The following is a 24,015-nucleotide window of genomic DNA, read 5'->3' as shown; positions in this document are numbered from 1 at the left end:
GATCTTTTCCTTCTTAGTGGCTGGAGGTGTTTGGAAAAGAGAGTCTGAATTGTAAACCTTTCACCTGGAGTATCTGAGTTTTCTGAAGCAGGCTTGAAGGTGCAAGAAGAAAGCTGCTGACAGTCCCACTTGCACACTCCTGTAAGTGCAACTGCTGAAATAGAATAGAATAGAATGGAGTAGAGTAGAATAGAATAGAATAGAATAGAATAGAATAGAATAGAATAGAATAGAATAGAATAGACCAGGTTGGAAGAGACCTTCAAGATCATCATGTCCAACCTATCATCCAACACCACCCAACTAACTAAACCATGCAACCAATCACCCCATCAAGTCTCCTCCTGAACACCTCCAGTGATGGTGACTCCACCACCTCCCCAGGCAGCCCATTCCAATGGGCAATCACTCTCTCTGTGTAGAACTTCTTCCTAACCTCCAGCCTAAACCTCCCCTGGTGCAGCCTGAGACTGTGTCCTCTTGTTCTGGTACTGGGTGCCTGGGAGAAGAGACCAACCTCTGCCTGTCTACAACCTCTCTTCAGGTAGTTGTAGAGAGCAATAAGGTCACCCCTGAGTCTCCTCCTCTCTAGGCTAAGCAGCCCCAGCTCCCTCAGTCTCTCCTCACAGGGCTGTGTTCCAAGACCCTCACCAACTTCATTGCCCTTCTCTGGACACCTTCCAGCAAGTCAACCTCCTTCCCAAACTGAGGGGCCCAGAACTGGACACAGGACTCAAGGTGTGGCCTAACCAGTGCAGTGTACAGGGGCAGAATGACTTCCCTGCTCCTGCTGGCCACACTGTTCCTGATGCAGGCCAGGATGCCATTGGTCCTCTTGGCTGCCTGGGCACACTGCAGGCTCATGTTCAGCCTACCATCAACCAGCATCCCCAAGTCCCTCTCTGCCTGGCTGCTCTCCAGCCACTCTGACCCCAGCCTGTAGCTCTGCATGGGGTTGTTGTGGCCAGTGTGCAGAGCCTGGCATTTGGATGTGTTCAATCTCCTGCCCTTGGACTCTGCCCATCTGTCCAGCCTGTCCAGGTCCCTCTGCAAAGCCTCTCTACCCTCCAGCAGATCAACTCCTGCCCCCAGCTTGGTGTCATCAGCAAATTTACTGCTGATGGACTCAATGCCCTCATCCAGACCATCAATAAAGATGTTAAAGAGCACAGGGCCCAGCACTGATCCCTGGGGCACACCACTGGTGCCTGGCTGCCAGCTGGCTGTGGCACCATTCACCACCACTCTCTGGGCTCAGCCTCCAGCCAGTTCCTAACCCAGCTCAGAGTGCTGCTGTCCAAGCCATGGGCTGACAGCTTGGCCAGCAGTTTGCTATGGGGGACAGTGTCCTAAGGCAGCTCCTGCTGCCTTATGCTGAGAATCCTTTGTGTTTGCCACATACCAAAAGGGAAGATCACAACTACCTCTGAATATTTAAACAGAGCAGCTGCCATGGAAGACAAACACATCAAGTGTCTCATGTTTGAGTATTGACAGGAATAGTCTGATGAGAGAATTGAATCTGTCTGATGAACAGACAGGGCTCACAATTCATGCTTTTGGCACTGGAATATTTGTATTTGGTGTGTCTTCTGCTGCTGTTCATCCTACCAGGGTACTTTGGAGCTGTTCAGTCTGGAGAAGAGAAGGCTCCCAGGTGACCTCATTGTGGCCTTCCAGTATCTGAAGGGGGCTACAAGAAAGTTGGGGAGGGACTTCTCAGCATCTCAGGGAGTGATAGGACTAGGGGGAATGGAATGAAGCTGGAGGTGGGGAGATTCAGGCTGGAGGTGAGGAGGAAGTTCTTCCCCATGAGAGTGGTGAAGCCCTGGAATGGGTTGTCCAGGGAGGTGGTTGAGGCCCTGTCCCTGGAGGTGTTTAAGGCCAGGCTGGCTGAGGCTCTGGCCAGGCTGATGTAGTGTGGGGTGTCCCTGCCCATGGCAGGGGGGGTGGAACTAGCTGATCCTTGTGGTCCCTTCCAACCCTGACTGATAGTATTATGGAATGCTTGGTGCCATGGGTTAGTTGTTTAGGTGGGTTGGATTGGTTGATGGGTTGGACACGATGATCTTGAAGGTCTCTTCCCACCTGGTTGGGTTTATTCTAAATAAAGGTTTATTCTAAATACTATGATAACTTCTGCTGTGGCCTTGAGAAGGGAACTGTCTGCTCTCCCTGGGGACAGACACTGCTTGTCAGTGCCCTGGCTTAAAGTCTCAGATGTAGATGTGTGATTGTAAGATAAGTCATGACAGTGCTGAGTTCATGACAGTGCTGAGTTTCTGTGTGACAGTTTAGGCAGGCACAGTGGAAGGTGTTTTGGGATAGTCTTGTTTGTTCAATACTTCTTTAGAGTGTCATTGGGGCACAGAATTGTCAGGGTTGGAAGGGACCTCAAGTATCATCCACTTCCACCCCTCCTGCCATGGGCAGGGACACCTCACACCACAGCAGGTTGACTCAGAGCCACATCCAGCCTGGCCTTGCATTTACAAGCAAAACTACAATCTGCAATGAAATGCAGTGCCAGCCTGATCTAGTGTGGGGTGTCCCTGCCCATGGCAGAGGGGTTGGAACTAGATGATCCTTGTGGTCCCTTCCAACCCTGACTGATACTATGATTCCAGCTTGGATACATGAGGTAGATGTTGATGGAAGGGTTGAATAGTGGCATTCTCCAGGAAAGAGACTCATAGTTTGTGACATCCAAGTTTAGCCATAAAGGGAAGATTGCTGAATGGAATCTGCTGTGTACATGACTCACTCTACATACATCTGAAGTTTTTATTTTTCCTGCTTTCTGGAACAATTTGGTGTGACAAAAAGTCTGCAGCTGTTTGATGTAGCCTTAGTCATTTGGTATTGACAGCTAATCACAGGCTCACAGGATGTCAGGGGTTGGAAGGGAACCAAAGAGATCACCAAGTCCAACCCCCCGCCACAGCAGGACCATACAACCTAGCTCAAGTCACAGAGGAACACATCCAGATGTCTCCATGGAAGTCTCCAGAGAAGGAGACTCCACAGCCTCTCTGGGCAGCCTGTTCCAGTGCTCTGTGACCCTCACAGGAAAGAAGTTCCCCCTTGTGTTGAGGTGGAACCTCCTGTGCTGGAGCTCCTTGTCCTGTCACAGGGCACAAGTGAGCAGAGCCTGTCCCCTCCCTGCTGTCCCCCAGCTCTCAGATATTTATAGACATTTATTAAATCCCCCCTCAGTCTTCTTCTTTCCAGACTGGAAAGCCCCAGGGCTCTCAGCCTCTCCTCAAAAGGCACTTGCTCCAGTCCCCTAATCATCCTCTTTTACCTTTATGCTAATCCTTGTAACTGAGTCACTCTTCTGGGGAATCAGAGAGTCACAGAATGGTCTGGGTTGGAGGGACCTCTGAAGCTCATCCAGTCCAACCTCCCCTGCAGTCAGCAGGGACATCCCCAACTAGATCAGGCTGCCCAGAGCCCTGTGGAGCCTCACCTTGAATATCTCCAGGGACAGGGTCTCAGCCACCTCCCTGGGCAACCTGTTCCAGTGTTCCACCACCCTCATGGTAAAGAACTTGTTCCTAACATCCAACCTACATCTGCTCTTCTTTAGCTTGAAGCCACTGCCCCTTGTGCTATCACCACAGGCCTTTGCAAATAGTCTCTCTCCATCCTTCCCAGCAAGAGAGACTGGCCATTGGAATGTGCTGCCTAGGGAGGTGGTGGAGTCACCATCTCTGGAAGTGTTTAGGAGGAGACTGGATGAGGCACTTGGTGCCATGATTTAGTTGATTAGGTGGTGTTGGGTGATAGGTTGGACTGGATGATCTCAAAGGTCTTTTCCAACCTGGTTAATTCTATTCTGTTCTATTATTTTAGGGAGAGCAGATTTAAAGTGGCTAAGTAAAATTCACTACTTTTCTGGGAGCTTTACTCCTTATTATAATCCTTATTATTAAGTTGCTGTTTGGATGCACAGTAATAACTTCCACAGAGCTCAGCAGGCAATAGGACAGCTGTCTATAGCATGCTACACCTTGTGAGGAAGCATTGATTGTCCATTGGAATGTGCTGCCCAGGGAGGTGGTGGAGTCCCCAAGCCTGGCTGTGTTTCAAGGAGGTTTGGATGTGGTGCTTGGGGCTGTGGTTTAGGGGTGACCCTTGTAGAGCAGGGTTCTGGGTTGGACTTGGTGCTCCTGAGGGTCTTCTCATAGACTCATAGAATCACAGAATCAACCAGGTTGGACAAGACCTCAGAGATCATCAAGTCCAACCTATTACCTAATACCTAACACCTCCTGGCAACTAAACCATGGCTCCAAGTGCCACATCCAGTGCCTTTTTGAACACCTCCAGGGATGAGGACTCCACCACCTCCCTGGGCAGCACATTCCAATGGCCAATTACTCTTTCTCCTCACCTCCAGCCTAAATTTTCCCTGGCACAGCTTGAGACTGTGTCCTCTTGTTCTGTCACTGGCTGCCTGGGAGAAGAGACCAACCTCCACCTGGCTGGCTGCAACCTCCCTTCAGGGAGCTGTAGAGAGCAATGAGGTCTCCCCTGAGCCTCCTCTTCTCCAGGCTAAGCAACCCCAGCTCCCTCAGCCTCATCAGAATCATTCCAACCTGCACGTTTCTGTGATTCTGTGAATTGCTTAGCTTCAGGCAAACAGCTTGCTGGGCAAATGAGGATGGTGAGGCTCTGAAATGGGCTGCCCAGGGCACTTAGAGATGCCTCTTCCCTGGAGGTGTTCAAGGGCAAGTCGGAAGGGACTTGGAGCAACTTGGTCTTGCGGAAGTTGTCCATGCCCCTGGCTCAGGGTTTGGAGCTAGATGGTCTTTTCTCAACCCAAATCATTGCTGGGTGCTATGAAATCAATGCTTCTCTTAATTTCCCTGCCTTTTTCTTCCTCACTGTGATACTTGGGGTTGGCATCCATATACTTTTATGTCTCTGTTTGTTTTCTCTTCTGGCTGGTCTTTGATTTGAGATTAATTGGGAAGGAAGTTAGCCTTCTGGGGTTTTATTGGCGGAGGTCTTTTGTTTTTGTCTTCATCTTTGGCTACAGAGAAGGCAGGTAAGGGGTAAGGGTATAGACAGAGTGTCAGAGGGGAGTTGTGCAGCAGGATGTTCATAGTATCATAGTATCAGTCAGAGTTGGAAGGGACCACAAGGATCATCTAGTTCCAACCCCCCTGCCATGGGCAGGGACACCCCACACTAGATCAGCCTGGCCAGAGCCTTGTCCAGCCTGGGCTTAAACACCTCCAGGGATGGGCCTCAACCACCTCCCTGGACAACACATTCCAGGGCTTCACCACTCTCACAGTGAAGAACTTCCTTCTCACCTCCAGCCTGAATCTCCCCACCTCCAGCTTCATTCCATTCCCCCTAGTCCTATCACTCCCTGAGATCCTGAGCAGTCCCTCCCCAGCCTTCCTGTAGCCCCCTTCAGATACTGGAAGACCACAATTAGGTCACCTGGGAGCCTTCTCTTCTCCAGACTGAACAGCCCCAACTCCTTCAGTCTGTCCTCACAGGAGAGGTGCTCCAGCCCTCTGCTCATCCTCCTGGCCCTTCTCTGGACACCTTCCAGCACTCTGTTCTATCACTCCGATGTGCTAAGGTTGGGTGCTGTGTTGAACGCTAGTGGGAACTAGCTCTCTGTTCTGTCCCTTGTCCCTGATTCCTGTTCGTGTTGTCTCTTCTCTTTGTCAGCAACCAGAACCAAAGCCTCTTCATCTTTTGTTTTGTTTTCATCCTTGGCTCCAGAGAAGGCAGGTAAGGGCCTAGACAGAGTGCCAGAGGGGAGCTGTGCAGCAGGATGTTCTATCACTCTGATGTGCTAAGGCTGGGTGCTGTGTTGAACGCTAGTGGGAACTAGCTCTCTGTTCTGTCCCTTGTCCCTGCTTCTTGTTAGTGTTGTCTCTTCTCTTTGTTAGCAACCAGAACCAATGCCTCTTCATCTTTGTTGTCTTTGCAGTCTGGGAGCCCTCATGGATCTGCTTGTCCTTACCATGTAAACTGGTTATCACAGCTCCTTTTGCTTTGAGGGAACTCATTCTAGCTTCTGAAGCTGGCAGTGGATCTGAGCTCTGTCCGGGCTGCAGACTGTCACAGCAGCCTCAGCCGTGCCATCTGCAGTCAATGAATCCCAGGCTTGTAGGTCAGCAAGCACAAACCTTGGTTGCATCAGCTGAACAAGCAGGCAGTGGTGGATTAAAAGCCTCTGTTTTGGTGAACCTCTAGCAGCAGAGCAGAGATCTGCCTTCTGCTAACGTGGATCAGTGAAAATGATTGACAGCCCTTTAAAGCCCTTCTTTGTCAAGTTAGGGATCGCTTTTTCACTCCCTGCTGTCCATCAACATGCTTCTCTGTTGCAGGGCTGCCTAGGGTGTTATCATTTTACTGCTTGAAAATGTTTTGTTAAGAGGTTTTTCCTCCACTGGTTGACTGAAGGAATAAGAATGCTGTGTTTTCCTTGCCAAGCAGTTTGATGTTTGACCTACAGACACTGGAGCCAAGGTTCAGCTGGGATTCTCTGCTCTCTTGTTGCTATACTGGCTTATATTTGTTCTACTTAAAGGAGATTTATGAATCTTTGGCAGAGTGACTGTAAGGCTGGCAGCCTGCCTACCAGTAATTGAGAAAGCTTCCTTGTACTTTGGGCTGTGGATGAAGTGATGGTCTTTAGAGGATGCTTAGGGGATGTGAGCATCTCCCTTGTGAAGAGAGTCTGAGAGCCCTGGGGCTGCTTGGTCTTAAGAAGACTGAGAAGGGATCTGATGGATGTCTATCAATAGCTGAGGGGTGGGTGTCAAGTGGAGGGGGCCAAGCTCTTTTGGGTGCTGCACAGGAATAAGACAAGGAGCAAGGAATGGAATGGAATGGAATGGAATGGAATGGAATGGAATGGAATGGAATGGAATGGAATGGAATGGAATAGACCAGACCAGGTTGGAAGAGACCTTCAAGATCATCGTGTCCAACCCATCAACCAATCCAACCCACCTAAACAACTAACCCATGGCACCAAGCACCCCATCAAGTCTCCTACAGCTTGGCAGAGGTGGGATACAAGCTTGAACATACAATGGATAGAAGCTTGAACTTGGAAGGATTCACCTCAACCTGAGGAGAAACTTCTTTCCAGTGAGGCTGATAGAGCCCTGGAACAGGCTGCCCAGAGAGGTTGTGGAGTCTCCCTGTCTGGAGCCTTTCCAAACCCACCTGGATGCATTCCTGTGCAGACTCCCCTGGATGATGCTGCTCTGGCAGGGGAGTTGGAGTGGATGATCTCTGGAGGTCCCTTCCAGCCTCTAATGTTCTGTGATACTGTGGTACTGTGATTTGTTTGTGTTTACATCTTGATTTTACTGATCAAGGAGTTTCAGACAGCTTCTGGGAATGGAGCATAGGCAGCATGATGTAGTAGATTTGAAGACTCTCTCCTTTTCCTTCCTTGGACTTTAGTACTGTTCAAAACCCACACCAAATTCTGTTGCTTTGTTTTAACTCAGAGAACCTAATATTGTTTTTATTTCTTCAAGATTAAGAATTACTTTTACTGGTGTGGTGGAGCTTTGAGTCCTGTGTCCAGTTCTGTGCCCAACAGTTTAGGAAAGATGTTGAGTTGCTGGAATGTGTCCAGAGAAGGGCAACAAAGCTGGGGAGGGGTCTGGAGCACAGCCCTGTGAGGAGAGGCTGAGGGAGCTGGGGTTGCTTAGCCTGGAGAAGAGGAGGCTCAGGGGAGACCTGATTGCTGTCTACAACTACCTGAAGGGAGGTTGTAGACAGGCAGAGGTTGGTCTCTTCTCCCAGGCAACCAGCACCAGAACAAGAGGACACAGTCTCAAGCTGTGCCAGGGGAAGCTTAGGCTCAAGGTGAGGAGAAAGTTCTTCCCAGCAAGAGTAATTGGCCACTGGAGTGTGCTGCCCAGGGAGGTGGTGGAGTCGCTGACCCTGGAGGTGTCCAAGAAAGGATTGGATGTGGCACTTGGAGCCATGGTTTAGTTGTCAGGAGGTGTTAGGTATTAGGTTGCACTTGATGATCTCTGAGGTCTTTTCCAGCCTGGTTGATTCTATGTTTCTATGATTTACTGCACAATTCTGGCCTAGGCATGGAGGTGTAGTGCAGCCCTGAGGGGCCTCTGGAAGGAGAAGCAAAGGGAGGCAGTTCAGAACTGGCCAGCCTGAAACCAGCCTAGCAGTGGAGTGGAAGAAAGAGCCCTGGGGCTCATGGTAAACCCCAGGTGGGGGAGAAAAAGACTACTGGGGTCATGGTCTGATTTGGTGGAGGTTTTGTGTGAAGCTTTGGCTTAAGGAGCTTCTGTGTTATGCCCAGATTAGAGAATTCTTTGTATTTTACATGCTTTGCTATGCTTACCACCATGTAGAGCTGTAGCACTGTGGTTTGTAAATAGCCTCTGCGTTTGAACTTTCCACTGCTATCCAGTCCATTGGGTGGGTGTTACTCTTTTGCCCCTTTTGGAGCAACAGAGAAATCTGTGCCCTCACTAAACTATAACAGGTGCACTCTATTCCTCTTCCCTTCTAGTAGTTCTATTCCTTTAATCACAGAATTGTTAAGTTTGGAAGGGACCTCCAGGATCATCCAGTTCCAACCTCCCTGCCATGGGCAGGGACACCTCACACTACAGCAGGTTGCTCACAGCCACATCCACCCTGGACCTAAATCCTCCAGGCATGAGGCTTCCACCACCTCCCTGGGCAACCTGTGCCAGTCTCTCACCACCTTCATGGGGAACAACTTCTTCCTAACATCCAATCTCAATCTACCCATTTCTAGTTTTGTTCCATTCCCCCTAGTCCTATCACCCCCTGACACCCTCAAAAGTCCCTCTCCAGCTTTCTTGGAGCCCCCTTCAGATACTGGAAGGCCACAATTAGTTCTCCTTGGAGCCTTCTCTTCTCCAGACTGCACAACCCCAACTCCCTCAGTCTGTCCTCACAGCAGAGCAGCTCCAGCCCTCTGCTCATCCTTGTGGCCCTTCCCTGGACACCTTCCAGCACCTCCAGATCCTTCCTGTAATAGAGGCTCCAGAATTGGACACAGTGCTCCAGGTGGGGTCTCACCAGAGTGGAGCAGAGGGGAGAATCACCTCCCTTGCCCTGCTGGCTGTGCTTCTCTTGCTGCAGCCCAGGCTCTGCTTGGCTCTCTGGGCTGCAAGTGCTCACTGCTGGCTCCTGTTGAGCTTCTCATCCCCCAGCACCCCGAAGCCCTTTTCTTCAGGACTACTCTCCAAGATGCTCAGAGAGCTATTTTGGTGTTTCAGAGATCCCACAACTCCAATAAAGCTCCTTGGTGTCTGGAAATGTGAGACATAATCAAGCTGCATTTGTTAAGATTGTCAGCATACCACATGCACCAACAATGCAGTTCAGCTGGGATGTGTCATCCTAGGGATCTGGGAGTGCTGTGTCAATGGAATCCTCAGTGATTCATCTGGCAGGTTGGGGTTTTGTGTTTCCCCGTAGGAAAACCTGAATGGAAATTTGGGATCTGGCTTCACAGCATCACAGAGTGTTAGGGGCTGGAAGGGATCCTGAAAGCTCATCCAGTCCAACCCCCCTGCCAGAGCAGGGTCACCTAGAGCAGATCACACAGGAACATATCCAGGCAGGTCTTGAATATTACTGAAGAGGGAGACCTATTCTATTCTATTCCATTCCATTCCATTCCACTCCACTCCACTCCACTCCACTCCACTCCACTCCATTCCACTCCACTCCACTCCACTCCACTCCACTCCACTCCACTCCACTCCATTCCATTCCATTCCATTCCATTCCATTCCATTCCATTCCATTCCATTCCATTCCATTCCATTCCATAGCACAAGGCCTATGAGGAGAGGCTGAGTGAGCTGGGGTTGCTTAGCCTGGAGAAGAGGAGGTTCAGGGGAGACTTTATTGCTCTCTACAACTCCCTGAAGGGAGGTGGTAGCCAGGAAGGGGTTGGCCTCTTCTCCCAGGCAGGCAGCACCAGAACAAGAGGACACAGTCTCAGGCTGTGCCAGGGGAGGTTTAGGCTGGAGGTTAGGAAGAAATTCTACCCAGAGAGAGTAGTTGGCCATTGGAATGTGCTCCCCAGGGAGGTGGTGGAGTCACCATCACTGGAGGTGTTTAGGAGGAGACTTGATGGGGTGCTTGGTTGCATGGTTGAGTTGATTAGGTGGTGTTGGATGATAGGTGGGATGAGATGATCTTGAAGGTCTCTTCCAACCTGCTCTGGTCTATTCTATTCTATTCTATTCTATTCTATTCTATTCTATTCTATTCTATTCTATTCTATTCTATTCTATTCTATTCCATTCCATTCCATTCCATTCCATTCCATTCCATTCCATTCCATTCCATTCCATTCCATTCCATAGAAATGGGGGGTGGGCAGGAGTGTTTTTCAAGCAGTTGTGTAGGTACTGACCTGGATGAGGGCACAGAATGCATCGTCAGCAAGCTTGCTGATGACAGCAAGCTGAGTGGAGTGGCTGACACACCAGTGGGTTGTGCTGCCATTCAGTGAGACTTGGACAGGCTGGTGAGCTGGGCAGGGAGAAATTGGATGAAGTTCAATAAGGGCTAGAGTAGAGTCTTGCACCTGGGAAGGAACAACTCCATGCAGCAGGATAGAATAGAATAGACCAGGTTGGAAGAGACCTTCGAGATCATCGTGTCCAACCTATCATCCAACACCACCTAATCAACTAACCCATGGCACCAAGCACCCCATCAAGTCTCCTCCTGAACACCTCCAGGGATGGTGACTCCACCACCTCCCCAGGCAGCCCATTCCAATGGGCAATCACTCTCTCTGTGTAGAACTTCCTCCTGACCTCCAGCCTGAACCTCCCCTGGCGCAGCCTGAGACTAGGTTGATAGGTTGAGATAGGTTGAGGATGGCCCTGCTGGAGAGCAGTGAAGGGGAAAGGGACCTGGGGGTCCTGGTGGATGGAAGGATGACCATGAGCCAGCAATGTGCTCTTGTGGCCAGGAAGGCCAATGCCATTCTGGGGTGGATCAGAAGTGCTGTGGTTAGTAGGTTAAGAGAGGTTCTTCTCCCCCTCTACTCTGCCCTGATGAGGCCACATCTGGAATATTGTGTCCAGTTCTGGGCTCCTCAGTTCAAGAAGGACCTCAGGGAACTGCTTGAAAGAGTCCAGCATAGAGCCATGAGGATGATGAAATGAGTGGAACATCATCTGTACGAGGAGAGACTGAGGAAGCTGAGAGCTCTGTAGCTTGGAGAAGAGGAGCCTGAGAGGTGACCTCATTGCTGTTGATAAAGATGTGCAGGGTGAGTGCCCAGAGACTGGAGCCAGGCTCTGCTGGGGGATGCCCAATGCCAGCACAAGGGGCAGTGGTGGAAGTTGAGGCAGAGGAAGTTCCATGGAAACAGGAGGGTGACAGAGCACTGGAAGAGGCTGCCCAGGGAGGTTGTGGAGTCTCCCTCTCTGGAGATATTTAAAACCTACCTGTATGCATTCCTGTGTGATGTGGTCTGAGTGATCCTACTCTGGCAGGGGGGTTGGACTGGTTGAGCTTTCAAAGTCCTTTCCAGCCCCTAACATTCTGTAATTCTGTGTCATTTGCAATTAAATTCTGGCTTAGATAATTTCTTTAAGGGCAGTCCCTGTGTTAGAAATGCAGCTGATTCCACTGGCAGTAGCCCTGTTGCTATGTGTGGAGAGTGATAGTCTGCTATGCAGTTTACCATCACACTTCTTGAATTAGGTCAGTTCTCTTCACAGTAAGGTCACAGAGTGCTCTGGGTAGTGCCAGCACTTGGATTTCAAAGTGCTTGGAAGTGTCAGACTTGTGTTGCTTTCTCCTGTCATCAATGCCTGTTGGAGGAAAAAGAGAGAGTGGCCAGCATGAGAAACTGAGAGCTGAAGAGCGAAGTGATTAGAGAAACTCTGGGGTGAAGGGAGTGGTGAGAGAGGTTTACAAACAATGTGCTCAGCTGCCTCACTGCAGCACACTGGGGTGCAGCTCAGAAAGCCTTCAGAGCCCAGTCTGAAAATGTTGTTCTTGCAAAGGCATTAGGGATCCTCTGGCATTTCATGATGGGGTGATGGTGCCACAGAGGCAGGTTTTGTCTTTCTAGAAGGGCAAAAAGTACCTGGTTGTTACAGGACACTGGTGAGACACTGAAACAGGCTGCACAGGGAGGTTGTGGATGTCCCCTTCCTGAAGGTGTTCAGGACCAGGCTGGACAGGGCCTTGAGTAACTTGGACTTGTGGAAGGCTGGGGAGGGACTGCTCAGGATCTCAGGTAGTGATAGGACTAGGGGGAGTGGAATGAAGCTGGAGGTGGGGAGATTCAGGCTGGATGTGAGGAGGAAGTTCTTCCCCATGAGAGTGGTGAAGCCCTGGAATGGGTTGTCCAGGGAGGTGGTTGAGGCCCTGTCCCTGGAGGTGTTTAAGCCCAGGCTGGCTGAGGCTCTGGCCAGGCTGATGTAGTGTGGGGTGTCCCTGCCCATGGCAGGGGTTTGGAACTAGCTGATCCTTGTGGTCCCTTCCAACCCTGACTGATACTATGATACTAAGGTGTCTCTGACAATGCAAGCAGGGTTGGAACTACACAGCAGTGTGCTCTTGTGGCCAGGAAGGCCAATGCCATTCTGGGGTGGCTTAGAAGGGCTGTGACCAGTAACTCAAGAGAGGTTCTTCTCCCCCTCTACTCTGCCCTGGTGAGGCCACATCTGGAATATTGTGCCCAGTTCTGGGCCCCTCAGTTGAAGAAAGACAGTGAGGTGCTTGAAAGAGTCCAGCACAGAGGCATGAGGATGATGGAGTGGAATATCTTTATGAGGAGAGACTGAGGGAGCTGAGGGCTCTGCACCTTGGAGAGGAGGACACTGACCTCATTCATGTTTATAGAGGTGTAAAGGGTGAGTCCTGAGAAGATGGAGCCAGGTCTGCTGGGTGATGCCCAATGCCAGCACAAGGGGCAGTGGTGGAAGCTGAGGCATAGGAAGTTCCATGGAAACAGGAGGAAGAATTATTTCCCTGTGAGGGTGACAGAACACTGGAACAGGCTGCCCAGGGGGGTTGTGGAGTCTCCCTCTCTGGAGATATTCAAGACACCTGGATGAGTTCCTGTGTCCTAACATCCAGTCTAAACCTCCCCTGGCACAGCTTGAGACTGTGTGCTCTTGTTCTGGTGCTGGTTGCCTGGGAGAAGAGACCAACCCCCACCTGGCTACAACAGTATCACAGTATCACCAAGGTTGGAAGAGACCTCAAAGATCATCAAGTCCAACCTGTCACCACAGTCCTCATGACTACACCATGGCACCAAGTGCCACGTCCAATCCCCTCTTGAACACCTCCAGGGATGGTGACTCCTTCAGAGAGCAATAAGGTCACTCCTGAGCCTCCTCTTCTCCAGGCTAAACAACCCCAGCTCCCTCAGCCTCTCCTCACAGGGCTGTGCTCCAGACCCCTCCCCAGCTTTCTTGCCCTTCCATGTTCCAGGATTAGTCTTGCCCTGGCTGAAAGTGTGTGGCATTGAAGGACAGTGCTGGTGAGTGGAAACAGTACAGCCACAAGGCCCTGCAGAGTTGGGGTTTTAACCTGTTTCTTAGTATTTCTGAGAGAAAACATTGAGATGTGTTCCTGATAACAAGTCAAGAGGTAGCAAAGAGCTGAGGAAGGAGCTAAAACAGAGCCTCGCTGATAAAGGCAATGGAGCTGGGTTCAGGCACACCATGTATTCTTTCAGCATAACCAAGCCATGACTTTGAATCTTGAAACAATAAATGCATGCTGCATTTCCATCTTTATTCCAGGAAGCAATTATCCTTGATGGACAAAGCCCTTTTCTTTCCCAGGCAGAGGGAATAGGAGTCGTCAGCTGCAGCTGGACTCACGTTGTTACGCTGTGGCCAGAAGACCTGCTCCGTCCAAGCGCTGCAGGACTGGGGTTACATGAGCTCCATATTAGGCAGTAAAAGGCCAGAAAGCTGGTTCCAGATGGGTGGACTTCGAGGAGGACATTGAAAACTGGAGATGATTTAGGGTAGGGCTGTCAGGATGATGAAGGAATTGGCACTGTGCTGGATGATGAAAGGTTTAGAGCTCCGGCTGTTTCGCTTAGAATAGAATAAACCAGGTTGGAGGAGACCTTCAAGATCATCATGTCCAACCTATCATCCAACACCACCTAATCAACTAACCCATGGCACCAAGCACCCCATCAAGTCTCCTCCTGAACACCTCCAGTGATGGTGACTCCACCACCTCCCCAGGCAGCCCATTCCAATGGGCAATCACTCTCTCTGTGTAGAACTTCCTCCTGACCTCCAGCCTGAGCCTCCCCTGGCGTAGCCTGAGACTGTGTCCTCTTGTTCTGGTGCTGGCTGTCTGGGAGAAGAGACCAACCTCTGCCTGTTTACAACCCCCCTTCAGGTAGTTGTAGAGAGCAATGAGGTCACCCCTGAGTCTCTTCCTCTCCAGGCTAAGCAGCCCCAGCTCCCTCAGCCTCTCCTCACAGGGCTGTGTTCCAAACCCCTCACCAACTTTGTTGCCCTTCTCTGGACTCGCTCTCCTTCATACTGTTGAGCACTGAGAAACCAAATCTGTAAGTTTAATGATAGCTTGTACTGCTCCAAAGTGTGAACCTCTCAGAACAACTACCTGCAGGAGAATCTTTGTTTAAAAGAAGAAGATTCTCAAAAAACCTTCAAAGCTGATTAACTGCATCAGTCTTAGCACAGCAACTGAAAACTGGAGTCTGCTTTTGTGCATTGAACCACCCTGTAGCAATAGGATGAGGGGCAGGGTAGGTTTACAGAATCACAGAAACATTCAAGTTGGAAAAGACCCTCAGGAGCACCAAAGTCCAACCATGAACCCTACTCTGCAAGGGTCACCCTTAAACCATAGCCCTAAGCACCACAATCAAACCACCTGGAAACACAGCCTGGCTTGGGGAGTTGACCACCCCCCTGGGCAGCACATTCCAAGGCCTGACCACTCTTGCCATCAAAAAATGTTTCCTAATGTCCAGTCTAGACCTACCCAATTGTTGCTTATGGTAATTCCCACTTGTTCTATCACTAGTGATCTGTGAGAAGAGACCAGCAGCAGCCTCTCCACAACCTCCTTTCAGGTAGTTGTAGACAGCAATGAGGTCTCCCCTCAGCCTCCTCTCTTTCACACTAACCATCCCCAGCTCCTTCAGTCTCTCTTCATCAGATTTATTCTCCAGGCCCTTCCCCAGCTTCAGTGCTCTCCTCTGCCCTGGATCCAGCACCTCCACATCTCTCTTGCACTGAGGTGCCCAAAACTGCACACAATCCTCAAGATGTGGCCTGCCCAGAGCTGAGTCCCTGGGGACAATCCCCTCCCTGCTCCTGCTGGACACAGCATTTCTAGTCCCAGACAGGATGCCATTGGCTTTCTTGGCCCCCTGGGCACATTGCTGGCTCCTGTTCAGCTGCTTGTCCATTAGCACCCCAGGTCCCTTTCTGCCAGACAGCTTTCCAGCCACACTGCCCCAAGCCTGTAGCATTGCTTGGGTTTGTTGTGCCCCAAGTGCAGGACCTGACACTTGGCCTTGTTGAAGCTCATTGTGTTAACATTGGCAGTGGATCCAATCTCTCCAAGTCCCTCTGCAGATCCTCCCTAACCTGGTGCAGATCACCACTGACACCTAACTTGGTGCCATCTGCAAACTCACTGCTGACACACTCTGTGTCTTCACCCAGGTCTTCAATAAAGATGTTAAACAGGTTGGACATAAGGAAGAAGTTCTTTGCAATGAGAGTGGTGAAATACTGGAACCCAAGGAACATTCAAGCTCAGACTTGATGTGGCCCTGGACAGCCTGATCTAGTTGGAGGTGTCCCTGCTGACTGCAGGGGTGTGGGACCAGGTGATCTTTGAGGGTCCCTTCCAAACCAATGCAATCTATGTATTATACAGGTGGATTGTGCAGTTAATGCCTTTACACTTCAGCTGGGGGTTTCCAGTGCTGGCAAAAGAGATGGAAGGAAGAGGCCTGCATAACTGTGGGTTTCATGCTCAGTGTTGAAGTGCCTCTCTTGTCTTGTTTAGCAATCAAAGCACTTCACAGTGCAGCGTATGGATCGTGTCCGTATGCCTGTGCCTTGCCAGTACATCTGCAGAGGAGCTCCTTGGAGCCATGGCTTGAGTCACTGCTAGAAAAGCTAAACAATTGGAAAGCCACTTGAATCAGAAGGCAAACTGCATAATTAAGGCAATGCCTTTCATGTTTTCTTTATGTGGAGAGCATGGAGATGCCTGACTGGAGAATGTGCTGGTGTAGGCGTGAAGCTGAAGATCACAGCACTGAGAGATCTGATCTGATAGCTAGCACAGCATTGGGCTTTCCATCTGATGACTAATGGTACATCAGCAGTACACCATGTACTTATCTTGAGGATCAGGCTGTAGCTGTTCTTGAGAGATTAACATACACTGTTCTGTATTATTATTGGGTTTGTTTCTGATGTGCATCCCAGAACTTCATGAAACCCTCTTGTGCACCTTATGAAATTCTCAAGTGTCCCTTTGCTGCTGTGTTTCTCACCAAAGGTATCTGATGTCACAGAGTCATGGAATCACAGAATCAATAAGGTTGGAAAAGACCTCAGAGATCATCAAGTCCAACCTATCCCCCAACAGTATCACAGTATCACTAAGGTTGGAAGAGACCTGTCCAACCTGTCACCACAGACCTCATGACTAGACCATGGCACCAAGTGCCACATCCAATCCCCTCTTGAACACCTCCAGGGATGGGGACTCCACCACCTCCCTGGGCAGCACATCCCAATGGGCAATCTCTCTCTCTGGGAAGAACTTTCTCCTAACCTCCAGCCTTAACCTCCCCTGGCACAGCTTGAGACTGTGTCCTCTTGTTCTGGTGCTGGGTGCCTGAGAGAAGAAACCAACCCCCACCTGGCTACAACCTCCCTTCAGGGAGTTGTAGAGGGCAATGAGGTCTCCCCTGAGCCTCCTCTTCTCCAGGCTAAGCAACCCCAGCTCCCTCAGCCTCTCCTCACAGGGCTGTGCTCCAGACCCCTCCCCAGCTTGGTTGCCCTTCTCTGGACACCTTCCAGCAGCTCAACATCTTTCCTAATCTCAGGGGCCCAGAACTGGACACAGGACTCAAGGTGTGGCCTAACCAGTGCTGAGTACCGGGCAGAATGACTTCCCTGCTCCTGCTGGCCACACTGCTCCTGATGCAGGCCAGGATGCCATTGGCCTTCTTGGCCACCTGGGTACATTGCTGGCTCATGTTCAGCTGCTGTCAGCTAGTACCCCTGGGTCCCTTTCTGCCTGGTGCTGTTTGCCTGGGAGAAGAAACCAACCCCCACCTGGCTACAACCTCCTTTCAGGGAGTTGTAGACAGCAATAAGGTCTCCCCTGAGGCTCATCTTATCCAGGCTAAAATATTAAGTCATCCCTTCTCACGTGTGCCCTGTGACAGGACAAGGGCCAATAGATGTAAACTACAGCACAGGAGGTTCCACCTCAACATGAGGAATAACTTCTTTACTGTGAGGGTCACAGAGCAGTGGAACAGGCTGCCCAGAGAGGTTGTGGAGTCTCCTTCTCTGGAGACTTTCAAGCCCTGTATGGATGCATTCCTGTGTGATCTGTGGTGGTGGTGGTGGTTGGTTTCTTCTCCCAGGCAACCAGCACCAGAACAAGAGGACACAGTTTCAAGCTGTGCCAGGGGAAGTTTAGGCTCAAGGTGAGGTGAAAGTTCTTCATATAAAGAGAGATTGGCCATTGGGATGTGCTGCCCAGGGAGGTGGTGGAGTCACCATCACTGGAGGTGTTCAAGAGAGGACTGGATGTGGCATTTGGTGCCATGGTTTAGTTAGTCATGAGGTGTTGGGTGCCAGGTTGGACTTGATGATCTCTGAGGTCTTTTCCAACCTGGTTGATTCTATGATTCTATAATTCCTTGATTCTATTCTAGATTCTGTGGCCCTGCTCTGGCAGGGGCTTGGACCTGAAGATCTGCAAAGGTCCCTTCCATCCCTCAACACCCTGAGATCCTGCAATCCCATTAAGTTACTCAGTTTAGCCTTAAGATGAAAATGTGGGGAAGGGGGAAAGTGGCTGCATTTTAACACTGTTCACAGTGTCACATACTTCATGTATTGCAGAAGCAGTGCCAGTAGGCAATCTCAAGAAGCTGCTAATTGATGACCTTTCTGGGGGTCTGTTTTTCTTGTCCTCAGTCAGTGGTGAAGACTGGGCGCCTGCTGATCAGCCACGAGGCTCCCTTGACAGGAGGATTTGCATCTGAAATCAGTTCCACAGTTCAGGTAAGCACTTTCTGTATTGAAGTGGTCTGCATGGCTTGCTACATTTACCTAGATGTTGTAGCTTAAGGGAGAGGAAGAGTTAATTGGTGCAACCACAAAGAAAAGCCCAGCAGAGGCTCAGAGAGACCCAGGGGCACAGGCAGTTTGTCCCAGGATAGTGTAATCTGTTGTTCTGGTCTGTATTTCTCTCTTTAAGGCAGTGCACAGCCAAAGCTCTCTCTCTGCTCTCTGGCTGGGATGTGTGTGCTGTAATCTTATGGGTTTGGGGGGAGAGGTTTTCTCCCGGCCTTGGCTGGCAGTGAATTTCCAGAGACACCACTGGGCTTGATGAAGCCTGCAGTAGACCTGGGTCTACTGAGGGCAGGGAGGCAGTTTGGCTGCTCTTGGACCTGCTGAGGCTGAGGGAAGGTTATGGCCTGGAATTCCCAGCTGAAGAACTGAGCTTAATTTGTCAATGTATTTACCTGAATATCTTTTGTAGATATTTGTAAATAGAATTTCCATTTCAACTTCCCAACACCTCATGACTAACTACACCATGGCTCCAAGTGCCACAGCCAGTCCTCTCTTGAACACCTCCAGGGATGGTGACTCCACCACCTCCCTGGGCGGCACATCCCAATTACCAGTTACTCTTTCTAGCAAGAACTTTCTCCTCACCTCCTGTCTAAACTTCCCCTGGCACAGCAAGAGACAGTGTCCTCTTGTTCTGGTGCTGCTTGCCTGGGAGAAGAGACCAATCCCCACCTGGCTACAACCTCCCTTCAGGGAGTTGTAGACAGCAAGAAGGTCTCCCCTGAGCCTCCTCTTCTCCAGGCTAAGCAATTCCAGCTCCCTCAGCCTCTCCCTACAGGGCTGTGCTCAAGGCCTCTCCCCAGTTTTGTTGCCCTTCTCTGGACACCTTCCAGCATCTCAACATCTTTCCTAAACTGAGGAGCCCAAAATGGACACAGGACTCCAGGTGTGGCCTAACCAGTGCTGAGCACAGGGCAGAATGACCTCCCTGCTCCTGATGCAGGCCAGGATGCCATTGGCCTTCTTGGCCCCCTGGGCACACTGCTGGCTCATGTTCAGCCTATTCTCAACCACTACCCCCAGGTCCCTCTCCATCTGGCTGCTCTCTAGCCACTCTGACCCCAGCCTGTAGCTCTGCATGAGGTTGCTGTGGCCAAAGTGCAGCCCCTGGCACTTGGACTTGTTGAATGCCATCCTGCTGGATGCAGGATGGTCCAGTGTCCCTGACTCCTGATGCTGGGTGTCCCTAGCCTGGCCCAAGGGGATGAGGCTGGGGACAGCCCTGGCAAGAGGGAAGTCAAAGGGACACATTTCCCAGCCTGGGTGATTGAAGTTCCCCTACTTGTGCTGGTGCCTCTTGGATCCTTTCATGTGTGTGTGGAGAAGAGCCTTTTATCACACACCATCATCTGCTCCTGCTTCCCCTCCTCTTGCCTCATTCCTCTTGGAAAACATCCTCTTTCTCCTTTTTATTAACAAGAAAAACAAAACAAACCAAAGCCCAACACCAAAAAACCCCAGAGACACAAAGCCTGGATTTACATTCCATCAGATTAGAAGTGATTAATGCACTGATGATTTCCACACCCAATGCTGCATTACTTTGGGAGGGACATCTCAGTGGGCCCTTCTCCAGCTCTGCTCCAGCTGCAGTTCTTAAGCAAAACTTTAGTGTCCTCCCTGCTGAACATGACACTTCTGCAAGCTTTTGTGCACAATAGAACCACCAGGAAGGACTCATGGTGGCTGCATTGAATTCATCCTGTCATCTGCTGCTCACGTGGGGATACGTGAGGAGTGGTGAGCCCAGGGGGCCAAGGAGGCCAATGGCATCCTGGCCTGCATCAGGAACAGTGTGGCCAGCAGGAGCAGGGAGATCATTCTGCTCTGTGCTCAGCACTGGTTAGGCCACACCTTGAGTCCTGAGTCCAGTTCTGGGCTCCTCAATTCAAGAAAGATGTTGAGATGCTGGAAGGTGTCCAGAGAAGGGCAAGAAATCTGGGGAGGGGTCTGGAGCACAGCCCTGTGAGGAGAGGCTGAGGGAGCTGGGGTTGCTTAGCCTGGAGAGGAGGAGGCTCAGGGGAGACCTTCTTGCTCTCTACAACTCCCTGAAGGGAGGTCGTAGCCTGAATGAGTTGTTCTCTTCTCCCAGGCACCCAGCACCAGAACAAGAGGACACAGTTTCAAGCTGTGCCAGGGGAGGTTCAGGCTGGATGTTAGGAAGAAAGTTCTTCCCAGCAAGAGAGATTGGCCATCGGAATGTGCTACCCAGGGAGGTGGTGGAGTCCCCATCCCTGGAGGTGTTTAGGAAGAGCCTGGATGAGGCACTTGGTGCCATGGTTTCGTTGATTAGATGATGTTGGGTGATAGGTTGGAGTGGATGATCTCTGAGGTCTTTTCCAACCTGGTTCATTCTGTGGTCTGAGTTCACACATGAAACATCACTACAAAGGGCAAAGTCATAGCAGAGTTTTAACTGCACCTCTTCTTCCTGTTCCTGTTTTGTCTTGGAGAAATAGGATTAATTGACTGCCTAGTGCAATAATGTGCCCCTTCCTGCTCTAGGTGATCCTGCTCTGGCAGAGAGGTTAGACTGGATGGTCTTTTGAGGTCCTTTCCAAGCCCTAACATTCTGTGATTCTGTGCAAATATTCTGTAGCTGACACAGGCTAAATCTTATTTGATATCCTCTCCAAATGCTGCTTTTAATCTCTCATATGCTAGAAAAAAACACCAAGCCAAAATCCTGCTCAATATAGTTTTCTCCTGGAGTTTATGAGTGAAATCCAATCATTTCCATTTGTACTCTTTTCCTTGGAACTAATAATCTCAGAGCTGGAGTAAGGGAGTTTTAGACCAGAGGATAGAAAGAAATTCTTTACAGAGAGGATGGTGAGAGACTGGAACAGGCTGCCCAGGGAGACTGTAGATACCTCCTCCCTGGAGGTGTTCAAAGACAGGTTGGACAAAGCCTGGAGCAACCTGGGCTGGTGGAAGGTGTCCCTGCCCATGGCAGGGGGGTTGGAACTAGATGATTTATAGGATCCATTCCAACCCCAACCATTCAGGGAATCTATTCTGTAATGCTAGGCCTCTACCAACCTCAGCAGTTCTAAGTGGCCATCACCATGAGGGGTTTAGAGTCATAGAATCAATAAGGTTGGAAAAGACCTCAGAGATCATCAAGTCCAACCTATTACCTAACACCTCATGACTAACTAAACCATTGCCCCAAGTGCCACATCAACCCCTTTTTGAACGCCTCAAATGAGAGTAACTCCACCACCCCCCTGGGCAGCACATTCCAATGGCAAGTATCTCTTGCTGGGAAGAGCTTTCTCCTCACCTCCAGCCTAAACTTCCTCTGGCACAGCTTGAGACTGTGTCCTCTTGTTCTGGTGCTGGTTGCCTGGGAGAAGAGACCAACCCCCACTTGGCTACAACCTCCCTTCAGGTAGTTGTAGACAGCAGTAAGATCTCTCCTGAGCCTCCTCTTCTCCAGGCTAAGCAACCCCAGCTCCCTCAGCCTCTCCTCACAGGGCTTGTGCTTGACACCTCACCATCCCTGAAGGGGTTCAAGAGGAGATTGGATGTGGCACTTAGACTTAGACAGTCATGAGGTCTGTGGTGACAGGTTGGACTTGATGATCTTTGAGGTCTCTTCCAGCCTTGGTGATACTGTGATACTGTGATACCTCTCCCCAGCCTCGTTGCCCTTCTCTGGACATGTCCAAGTGTCTCAATGTCCTTCTTAATGTGTGACCCCTAACTTTTAAAATAAGCCTAGGTATTTCTGTTCCCCTTGTTCCTTTGACAAGAGGCTGCACAGCAAGGATGGAATAACAATATGGAAACTAACCACCTAATCCAAATGGACACACTTCATTGAAGTCTTATTGCTTCCATGTGTAAGAGGAAACTGCAGCCAACTGCAAGCTCCAGTGCTTGGCCTTCTCAGTGTGCACTGTATCCAGCAAAAGAGAATTTCACCACTCTCTTTGCTTTAGTTTTTGCAGCACAGTGATGTTAGATGCATGGCCTTAACTTCATCGTTCAGAGATCAAGTGTTTTAACTGAAGACAAAAGGCCAGGTGGCCAAGAAGGCCAATGGCATCCTGGCCTGCATCAGCAATAGTGTGGCCAGCAGGAGCAGGGAGGTCATTCTGACACTATAGTCAGCACTGTGCCCAGTTCTGGGCTCCTCAATTTAAGAAGGACATTGAGACACTTGAGAATGTCCACAGATGGGCAGGGAGGCTGGGGAGGGGTCTGGAGCACAGCCCTATGAGGAGAGGCTGAGGGAGCTGGGGTTGCTTAGCCTGGAGAAGAGGAGGCTCAGGGGAGACCTCATTGCTCTCTACAACTCTCTGAAGGGAGGTTGTAGCCAGGTGGGAATTGGTCTCTTCTCCCAGGCACCCAGCACCAGAACAAGAGGACACAGTCTCAAGCTGTGCCAGGGGAGGTTTAGGCTGGAGGTGAGGAAGAAATTCTTCCCAGCAAGAGAGATTGGCCATTGGAATGTGCTGCCCAGGGGGGTGGTGGAGTCACCATCCCTTGAAGTGTTCAAAAAGGGATTGGATGTGGCACTTGAAGCCATGGTTTAGTTAGTCATGAGGTGCTGGGTGACAGGTTGGACTTGATGATCTCTGAGGTGTTTTTCAACCTTATTGATTCTATGGTTCTATGATTTCTATTGTGTGAATTTCACCATCCCACTTCTCTCTGCTCCTATCATCTAACTACTCTGAGAGGAAAGTAAGCAGCAAATAGTGGTCAGGCAGCCATGGAAACAGTATAGGTGTTTCTAGAAACCAGTGCTACTCATGTGGATAGGAAAGCAGTGAAGGTAAGGGGAAAACCTGCATGCAAGTACAAATACCAAACAGGTCAGAAAGGTTTAAAGGACTTTCAAAACAGCTGAAGCCTAATGTTCCAGACAACTGATACTCAACCTTTCAAACCTGCTCTGTGATTGTGAGCCTCCCAACCATACACTACAGGATCACAGGATGAAAGGCTGTTAGGAGTTGGAAGGGACCTCTAGACATCGTTGAGTCCAGCCCCCCTGCCAGAGCAGGACCTCAGAATCCAGCACAGCTCACACAGGAACACATCCAGATGGGGTTGGAAAGTCTCTAGAGAAGGAGACTCCACAACCTCTCTGGGCAGCCTGTGCCAGTGCTCTATGATCCTCCCAGGGAAGAAGTTCCTCCTCATGTTGAGATGGAACCTCCTCTTCTGTAGTTTATATCCACTACGCCTTGTCCTATCCCAGGGTGCAAGTGAGCAGAGCCTGTCCCCTCCCTCCTGACCCCCAGCCCTCAGATATTTATAAACATATACCAAATCCCCTCTCAGTCTTCTCCTCTCCAGACTAAACAGCCCCAGGGCTCTCAGCCTCTCCTCACAGGACAGTGTTCCAGTCCTTTCATCATCTTTACAGCCCTCTGTTGGGCTCTCTCCAGCAGATCCCTGTCCCTCTTGCACTGGGGAGCCCATCACTGGATGCAATATTCCAGGTGAGGTCTCAGCAGGGCAGAGTAGAGGGGGAGGAGAACCTCCCTGGCTCTGCTGGACACACTCCTCTGAAGGCACCCTGGATCCCATTGGCCTTCTTGGCCCCCAGGGCACGTTGCTGTCCCACGGACACATCAACAACATTTGCAGACTGCTTTCCTGAGGAGGACTCTGA

The 24,015-nt window shown here is 50.4% G+C and overlaps 1 protein-coding gene across 1 annotated transcript in view; it reads left to right on the top strand.

Moving 5' to 3' along the window:
- Positions 1-20,915, top strand: part of BCKDHB (branched chain keto acid dehydrogenase E1 subunit beta) — a 74,436-nt gene extending 53,521 nt beyond the window's left edge. Inside the window, exons 9-11 of the mRNA XM_068165168.1 lie at positions 5,695-5,757; positions 18,222-18,308; positions 20,889-20,915. Coding sequence (XP_068021269.1) covers positions 5,695-5,757; positions 18,222-18,308; positions 20,889-20,915 — 177 coding nt within the window. The remainder of the gene's footprint in view (positions 1-5,694; positions 5,758-18,221; positions 18,309-20,888) is intronic.
- The last annotated feature ends 3,100 nt before the right edge of the window (positions 20,916-24,015 follow it).

Source organism: Melanerpes formicivorus, unplaced genomic scaffold (genome assembly GCF_026170545.1).
Source record: "Melanerpes formicivorus ecotype bairdi unplaced genomic scaffold, bMelFor1.0.p_v2 SCAF_85, whole genome shotgun sequence".
Classification (NCBI taxonomy): domain Eukaryota; kingdom Metazoa; phylum Chordata; class Aves; order Piciformes; family Picidae; genus Melanerpes; species Melanerpes formicivorus.
This window is presented reverse-complemented; position numbering and strand designations above follow the sequence as displayed.